The 9,535-nt window shown below is 41.8% G+C and overlaps 1 protein-coding gene across 1 annotated transcript in view; it reads right to left on the minus strand.

The window, feature by feature from the left end:
* Positions 1-8,637, minus strand: part of ABCB7 (ATP-binding cassette, sub-family B (MDR/TAP), member 7) — a 27,485-nt gene extending 18,848 nt beyond the window's left edge. Inside the window, exons 1-3 of the mRNA XM_010138242.1 lie at positions 8,581-8,637; positions 6,861-6,947; positions 1,848-1,967 (exon numbers count right to left, since the gene is read on the minus strand). Coding sequence (XP_010136544.1) covers positions 1,848-1,967; positions 6,861-6,914 — 174 coding nt within the window. The 5' untranslated portion in view covers positions 6,915-6,947; positions 8,581-8,637. The remainder of the gene's footprint in view (positions 1-1,847; positions 1,968-6,860; positions 6,948-8,580) is intronic.
* Positions 8,638-9,535: the final 898 nt, after the last annotated feature.

Raw genomic sequence — 9,535 nt, forward strand, 5'->3', positions numbered from 1 at the left:
CAGGAATGTAACAGCTCTGTATTTGGTATGATACAGAGTTTGCAAGAGTCAGGCATCCTGGCCATCAATTTTGTTTTCATTACACCCCGGAAAGCAGCTCGAAACATTAATTTCCTAAAAGCGAGGTACGACGCTGCCACATGCAGGATGAGGGTCTGGATTCACATTCTCCATTTCCTACAACCCTACAGTTACGGAAGTGGGGGAAGAGCAGAAGAGAAAAAAATATTCTTCAAACTTACTTCAAAATTGCCTTCAGATTATTATTAGCATTACTAATAGGAGGCTTTAAAAAGAAAGTGAGTTAGAAGAATTTTCATACCATCTGGTAATTGGGATATTCTTAAATATACAGCACAAAGCCTCGACGAACCAAGCACATAATTAAATATTATTGTGAGGGCTACTGCGGAGTACACAAGGCAAAACGCTCCTGGCACCCGCGTTTTGAGCAGTAGTTTTTAAAGCACAACCGAAAGCATTGCTGCGTGTTTCACACAGGCGTGTGACAAGGCCGGAAGTTTCCTTGTACAGCCCTGCCATACCCTGCATGTTGTCACCTGCACTATCAGCAACGTCCTGTCCTGAACAGCAGCACAAACCAAAATATCTCCCGTAGACAGGACCAGCAGGACCTGATAGACTGCCCGAGGAAGAGCTGTACACCACAAGATTGGCCTCTCCTCTTCAGCTCAAGGGATCGAGCACATTTCTCCTCCAAGGCTGCTGCTCCTGACACCTACGGAGCTGAAATCCGTTTCTTCTCATGGCAGTGCTGCTGAATGCTAATAAGTTGCTAACAAGTGCAAGCAACTGAAGTGCTCAAACTCATTGCTAAATAGTACCTGCTTCAGCTTATCCCAGCAAGACACTAGTATTAGCTTTCTGGTTGGTCAAATTCACCGTACTCAGAAGCACCCGGCTGAGCCCTACGCCTCAGTGCTATTTACAGAACTTACTCCCAATGTTTTGCAGTCAAGTATTTTTTTTTCAGAAGCAAAAGGGTTTTTGCACCAAGTTAACACTTGCTCTTCTGAACTATTTCTACAAGGTTTGGACAAAAGTTTAGTTAATCCATTAATCTGCAGAAATGCCTATTTCCTTCTAGGAACAAATAAACACTAATTTTCTGGCAGGCAAGAGTGTCAGTGATCCTTTCACACAAAGAAGTAAAGCTAAGAGCAACCCTCCATTTCATGATCAAAAGACTACAACAAAAATCATTTGAATTAAGGCACGGTTCAATATAAAAAATAATTTAAATCAATACAAATTTTAATTTATATGTTTATAAATTTATACATTTTAATCAATATAAAAATAATTATACAGCTCCCTTCCCATCAGGACACCAGACAACAGAAATTCCACTGTCAGCCCACAGAGAAAACCAAGACTGGAGCTCAAACCCCCTTTTCCATACGGCACAGCGAGCTGGGGGTAGACACCACCACTCTGATCGCATTCAGGATTAAGGATGCGCACGGAGCCTCAGAGAAATCAGATGCAGCAGTGCACAAGACAAGATCTGCAGGCAGCCTTGAGCTCACGTTTCCATAACTTATGACATAAATGATTAACGGGTGATGGGAAATCCTGGACTAAGCTAATGTGAGCAACAGAAATAAGAATTCTGGTCACCATCCCCCTAACCAGACACATGCACATCACGTGTATAGACACCCCACTAAAAAATCCAGGCTATTATCTGTAATCTACATGCTCCTCATACAGCAAACAGACATCTTCAGCTTGTAGAGCCCTTAAATAATAAAAAAGAATATTTTCCTTGTACGAACTCCAGATGAATAGCAAGGACCGCAGTACGATGAACTCTCCGTTCTTACCTTTGCACTCGCCAAGAACCCCAGCGATATGGCTACTCTGGCTCGCAGGTCCGGTCGGTCTTTGGGCCACACGTAAGACAGCATCGCCCTGATGATCTTCTTGGCATCTATCTCTTTTAGCTATTGGAAAGAACAAACGGAGGCAAAGCATTGTAGAGAGAACCCAGGAGGCAGAGCAACAGTATAAATAAGAATGAATTTTATACATTTGGATCACTTCTGTATTTTATTTGATAGGCAACAGATACTTCACAACGACTGGGATATTAACAACTGTGTATTAAAATCTCGAGTTGTAAGTTTTTAGGTTTATATCCATGACAAGCTGTTAAAACAGATGAATTGTTCCTATTTCACATGTCCTCAGAGTGCAGCCACAGCGTGCTGTAAATGGAACACAGAAAGCCACAATTCACCACAGCTGAAGCACTTCTCAGAATAAATAAACTGACCATTCCTTTTTATCGTCTCAGGACTTCTGCACAAATTGCAAAGGCTTCTTAGGAAGCTGTTTTAACATAGCTTGGAAACGAAGGGAGGGAAAATGCAAAAAATCAAACCACAGAAGTAACAAAAAGCCAAGGCAAGAAGGAAGTCTAAAAGGTCTACAATAAACCCAAGTAGTTTGGAGAACCTTTAGTAAGCCAAAACAGAACACAGCATTGAAAAAAAATCCCTAGCAGTATTACAGCAATTCAAATTAATATCCAAAACTGAAATATATATAAATTGAACTGAATATAAACTTCAGCACAGACAGTTTGGTCACATTACTACAAATTTAAGCATTTCCAACAATCGCTTTCACAGCTTTTTTGCTCGTCTTACAGACTTCGCAGAGAAGCATGAAATACTCTTACTCTGCCCATGGCTTTCAGGGCCCGTTTTCAGGAGCCTGAAGGATCCTTCAGGAGATGCCCAACGAAGTTGTGGTTTATTTTTTTTTTTGGTTTTTCTTTTTTTTTTTTTTTTAAGAGAGCACAGGTTTTTTCACAGAGGGACAGATGCCTGTATCTCTTACACTGGAGATCCATTCCACTAACTCCCAAGCTAAATACGCTATCTGAAGCCTAAACCACCGCGATCCCATCGAGAATGCAGGAACACACAGCACAATATCAGCCCCACGTTCGCTGCCCTGGGGTTAACTGGAGAGACACAAAGGTTATCTAAAGCTGAAGGGAGGGCAGCGAGCAGCAGCTAATCTCTCCATTTCAGGCAGTATTTTGTAGTTGGCTGGAAGCGGGGCGGGGGGACAAAAATTCCACACCTTTTACAGATGACTTTTCATTACAAAGTCAGTAGAAAGGCGGGGTTTACAATGTATTCCCTCACGAGACTGTGTACTTTAAATGCTCCCTCCTCACCTTGGAGGATAAAACAAATTAGAATAGAAATTCTCTATTGAGGTCCAGTGTGTAGGAGCACAAAGGGAGGGTTCTGTTAAAAGGTAGATTGCTGAGCAACCAGGGACGCCAATCCCATAACTGTAAACTAGAAAATTCATCGCAGGGTTTCTGGTCATAGCTTCAAAGAAAACCAAAGGGTAAGAGATTCTGCATTCTGTCTACAACTGCAAACATACTGGAGCATCACACAGTATAAGCCCGTTTCAAACACCTTTAAAAACAGGGATATACGGAAGATTTGTAAGTGAAGAGAGGATGCAAAACTCCTTCTGGTGTGTCCTGCCCATTGAGGAGATAGATACATGAATCTGTATTCATGTATGCGCTGCAGCATATACACGAATCTTCCCACTTGAGCCAAGGGTGGGCACAAAGAGCAGTTCAAACATTTGGAAAACACCTTTGATCACCACTTACAGGTTAAAAGGAAGTTAAAAAAATGGTATCGCATTAACACAACAGATATTAGCGCAACCTGAGCAGGTCTAATTATACGTTGCTATTGGCTAGGCAGACTTGGCACAGGGAAGCTATTAAAAAGAACAAAACACGCTGGTGCTGGCTGCAAACAAGGCACCTATTTCTGTTTCTTCATGGCTCTGAACAGTGACAGCAGTAAATGCGTTCAGAAGAGAGAGTCAGAAGGCAGCCAGTCATTTGCCAAAGGCCTTGCAAAAGGAACACGAAGGAATATCAAAGGGGATGCAAAATGCACACGTGTGACAAAGTTTACCATGAAATAAATGTTACTGTTGTACAGAAACACGAGTCAAAAACAGTTTAAATATGCACGGGGCAATACTAAGAATTAAGATGAGCAATCTGTTCAGTGGACTCAGGCCCTTTTTGGTTCTCAGAGGTATATAAAAAGTGAAGAGACGCATTTATTTTACCTCCTTTTAAGTGGCAGTAATGTTTTATATTCTCTTCCAAGGCCTCTTTCTACACGAATGGAAGGAAAACTACTATAACTCTAATATAGCAGGGAGCGAAAAGAAAAACCTTTTCTTCTTCCTGAACACAGCCTGTTTTTAAAACACACTGCTGAATACTGAAGAGTATTTGCAACGGAATGAGCATCAACCATCTCCCTGCCCTTCCGCACACCCTCCCAAATCCCATCCAGGTGCTTCACCTCTTAAAATGCTTATAGAGGGGAGAAAAAAAGTAGTCATCATTGCTCTTCACCACCTCCAAGATTATCGAGTATTGCAAAGCTTTCACCGGGCTGACCCCGTGACTTTACAGATAAAGCCTGTGCCAGGATGATGAGCTATCAGAAGCATGATGGAAGAAAATGGTAGTTTGACTTGCATTTAAGCTGTCATCGCTGATGAAGAGAAAAAGACCCACTTCTGGCTCCCTGTGTACTCACCGACGAAGCAGTATCAGCCTCTGTATTGTACTAGCACCAGCTGTCTTCCATCCCCACCAGGTTATTCTCCCAAGCACTCACAGCTTGCTTCCCCGTCCTGCTTTCTCCTCTTTGCAGCACTCAAGCGCAGAGCCCCAGCCCATTGCTCTACCACCTCTGGAGCTCAGGGAACACCTTGATGAACTGCTTCAGTTTACCAAACTGGCAGAAAACTCTTCAGTGTTTGTGGCAGGGTTTGACTCGGTAAAGAGAGTCAGATAAACCTACAAATTCAGCAGCATGAGGAAAAGCCTGGCTGGGAAGAGAATTTTTTTTTTTTTTTTTTGCAGCAGGAGGCATTTAGATTGTTTCAGTCCATGATACTGCTGCAAGGGAAGCGGCAGTGGCTGTTTGGGAGGGGAGGGGGTGTCCCCACCATTTGGACAGGTTACTTTCCAGCTAGATGACTTCACACCAGCTCACTGACCATACAGTGACCTATTTAACAAAACATCAAGGTGAGGAAGGAGGCAGCATCCTTTTTTCAGGTATCTTAGCTTAAATAAATGTCAAACTAGGGCCTGGATTTTCCTTCCGAACTGTGGGAAAGGGCAAACTCTTTTCCACAGAGGGCAAGCAATGACCAGCAAACCAAACAGCAACGGAGTGACACGGTGGTGGGTGAGGGAAGGCTCGTTATCAGGGCTTCGTCATGGCCATTGGTCTCTCCATAAGGAAGTAATACATGTCTGCTTAGCTACAAGTCAGGCACCACAGCTTCTGTTCCTCTCTATTCTGTGTACAAAAGACTATCACACAAAAAAACCCAAAGGTGGTAAAGAACAATCCTGCTTTCAGGTTTAGTATTCAGCACATCAGCCACTGCTGCAAGTTAAAATTATTTTGTGAAAAAAACAGATGTTTAAGCTTATCTACAGCTCGTTCTTGCTGTTTTCTCCTGGGCAACCCTCCACAGCTGATATTTGTTGAGTTCGACAACAGTCTGAACTGACAATGTCCTTTATTAACTACACTATAGCTCCATTTATTGGAATAAAAAAGTCAGGGGATTGGCTTATACAGGAACAGCTGCAAGTCATGGGTGAAGGCAGAATGCCACGGTAATATTTACAGCTGCCCAGCAGACTAAAGAGATATCAGCTGGCATCAAAATTTCTGGCTAATATATTCCTAGTGAGTCTCAATGTAAAGCAACATCCACCATTCCTTGATGTTACTAGTGTTTAGGTAAACAGAACCTTCCATTTCCTTTCTGACCAAAGAACACACTGAACTTTAACTTTTTGAATGATGTCTAACAGTAAAAAGCAGTAAGAGCAAAGAAAATACACTATGATTAAGCGTGTAATACCTAAAATGAATGCTGTAACAGTTAGAGATGAGCAAACCAGCCCTGAAAGACCTGATTCTCCACCGAAATTTCAGTTTCCCATCAGCATGGTCTTCTCCAGTTTTAGGACGATCCCACCCAAGCTTGACCAAGTTATAATCATTGCAAAATCAGAGGTCTTGATCTTATTTAGCTTCTATTTTCTCACCTCCTGTGCAAACTTATTTCTGAGGCTTTTGTGTATCGGCAGAACAATTCTGTGCAATCTTAAACACATGAAGTTTTTACAGTGTTGTTTTAACTGAAAGCTTGCCTCGTTTTCTAACTGCACTCGTTTGTTCTAATAAAAGGTACTGCTTCTCCTTCCATACCTATCACATCATTTGAACATGTGCTTCCTGAATACAATACAGCCACAATCTATCAATCAGATGAATTACATTAAATCCAAGTAAAAACACATGCGGTCTAATTACTTCTCTCCCCACCTCACTTCAAGAGCAATTTTACCAAAGGATGCACTCACTTGTATCCACACCCTGATTTCTACCCTCCTGAATGTCAAGTCACAGGGCAACATCAGTCACAAACAAGAATAACAAACTGCAATAAAGGGAACACACTTGACATGAAAAAAACCTGACGTTACACAGGCCAATTTCAAAGGTGTAGGTGACCCTAAGGTTGTATTTTTAACAAACAACTGAAGCACTTCAGCAGTAACTACAAACCTTTGGTGATTTAAGAGCTAGTAACCCTACACCAACAATTAGTACCTACTCCACTAAAGGATTCACTTATACAGTTTGTTGTTTGGGGTCTTCAGCTTTGTTTTTTCTTCTTGGGGAGCTGGTCACATTTTTTATTTAATAAGCAATACTAATTAAGCAATTTTTTACCCCTTCCTTTGGATCCGTGTGAAGCCCTCCGCCTGCATGACCATGCCAACACATCCTCTTTTCTATCAGTTGCCAGCTCGGGAGGATCTGTGTGAAAATGAAAAGTCAGTTTGCAAGAACCTCAGGAAACATGCATGCAAAAGCCAAACGAAAGAACAACTACTGGTCTGTTTTCCCTTCCTCATCCTCCAGCTGCACCAGCTCGCTTTAACAAAGATATTACCTCTCTCTAAAGCTCTTAACTTGCTTAAGGAAACAGCAGGAAGAAAGGGACTATGAATCTAGCAGGATAGTAAAGAGCATGCTCCGAGCAGCCAGAGGGTGAAGCTAACAGAGCTTTAAATATTTCCGTTAAAAGGACACCTGAAAACTGAAGAGTGGTCTAATGAACATAGAAATTGAAGGTTTGGAGGATAACCATACTTGGGCACATTAATACATAAGTGGAAGACACGTAACCAGTAAGACTCTTTCCACGTATGTAAACAGTAACTTTACTTGGGGGCAAAATAGATAAATCCTCTTCACACTTCTCTTTCCTATCAGGATGAGAACAGCTCACTGGGGCCATAGGCCACCGCGTTAACCCGTGCAAAGTCCCTGCCGCAATCCTGGTACAGCATGTATGGGTACAGCTAGGAAGAGAACCTCACTCACAACTCTTAGCACGTAGCCAAGAATCCCTGCTAAATAAATAGAGAAAATGTCTGAATTTACTACGGCACACAGATGTACTAAAACCCAGTAACTCACTATCACCAGGGGTTTCTCCAAGCTCAGTTTCAAAGGGTCTGCCACAAATGATGGACGCGTTCAAGCCTTTCAAAAAGAGTCTACATTTTGTTTAAAAGACTTGCTACACATTGATAATGTCGAGGTCCAGGTTCTGTAAAAGCTCTTCAGAAATCTCATCTTATGGATAAGGTTTGACAGCAGACCTCAGGGTTTCCCAAATCAAAATTTCACTTCTCATATTTTAAAGAGAAACATTGTAAAAACCAATCTAAGATGATTTCATGCTCTGAAGTCCCAATGACCCCAAAGATTTTAGCTGCTTAAGTTGGTTCTATGAGTTCCACTTTTTTTATAATAAAAAAAGAAAAATGAGACAAATACCTTTCCCCGCTTCATTCAAGCAAAGTGCGTTACTTAGAAGTGTGTCAGAATTACTCCATGCACAGTAAAAACTGCATCATCTTTGTGTTTGCATCAGTGTTTAGGCAAGCGGAGCTCACAGGAGCATATCTTTACACCCTGGCACTCAGAACAATGAGAACAAATTTCCACTGCTCCCTGATATTCCACAACCTAAGCGGAATTTTGAAGTAGTAAAGCCCTGTGTGCTCAAGGAAGACTCGCAGCTTTCCGTGCATCGGTATTTTCTCTGCCCGACAACACAAATCCAAGTATCAATACACAAACCCTGCATTTTTAAGAGCTCTGCGTTGTAAGTTACTATATTATGAGTTGCTAGAGATTCAGAAAGCCTTCTTGAGGAGAGGGCAACAGTCCGAAGCTTCTAAGCAAAGTTATCTGCTTTTCTAGAGGTAGAAATGTAAGCTGCCATTCAACCTGCTGCACTTCAAAACTGTAAATAGCGAAATTGCAAAAAAAAAAAAAACCCCCACAAAAAACAACCCAGCTGACTAAACTGAAAGCTGCTCCAGGGGTTTGAGTCTCCTCTGACCTGCAAGCAGGAAGAAAAACAATTTGTACCTACCTCTGAAGCCTCTAACAATGGCCTTGAATAGTCTCCCCCCACACTGTGCCATGATCTTTGCTTGCAGATTGGTGCGATCTACAGAATAAAAAGGGGGAAGACAATGAAGATGGAGTCACGCAGAACATGCACTTCACATTCAGAGAATATTCATCTGGTTTATGCAAACAACATAGCGTGAAAACAGGGCAGATGGCTTTGTCTTTTAACCACAGAGAAGGAAAACTGGTGGGGAGCAGCTGTAAAATCAGCTACATTCAACTACTCAAAATGCCAAGTGACAATGAACCCTCCCCTTCCTTGAATCCCCGCTCCCATCAGACTTCGCTTCTTTTGTACCATGAAAGCCCAAAGTTTTCCCTTTCCTCTCATTTTAATTCTTTGCCAGGTTGTCTTCTTTCAAGTATCCTTTTGTTCTGTGTTTCATTACAAAACATTACTCTTTGCTTACCCAGTAGTCCCATATCCATCGATGCATCTCTAATAGGTGCATTACACAAAATATAAGTAGATACTATAGATACAACAGAGCAAAAATAGTGAAAGAGCAGCTCATGAGCCCATGGCAAAGGACAAATGCCAAAAAAAAGAAGAGCATAAAAAAGGCTGTTTTAAACCTCTAACAGCAGCACTTTCACATATTTTACACCTTGCCCTAAACACTCCTTTGCTCTTGTCCTAAGACTCACACCCTGAGTCATGATTTAGTCTGCTGTTTTTATGAAAATTAAGGTCATTGCCCCACAAGTCACCACATGGGCTCTGCTTATTTCAAACATCTCCATTATATGACATTACAGTCAAAGAAAAAGCAAAATTACCAGCATACATTTTTCACACAGCAGAGCTAACTGGCCTGGGGGAACCACCCTGATGCTTCCAAGACCTGGGTTAAATGAAGGAGCTGTGTTTATAAGGTACTTAATAACTTCACAGTTTCCCGTCAGCACAGAGG

This window comes from Buceros rhinoceros, unplaced genomic scaffold, assembly GCF_000710305.1.
Source record: "Buceros rhinoceros silvestris isolate BGI_N320 unplaced genomic scaffold, ASM71030v1 scaffold37476, whole genome shotgun sequence".
NCBI classification, from domain to species: Eukaryota; Metazoa; Chordata; class Aves; order Bucerotiformes; family Bucerotidae; genus Buceros; species Buceros rhinoceros.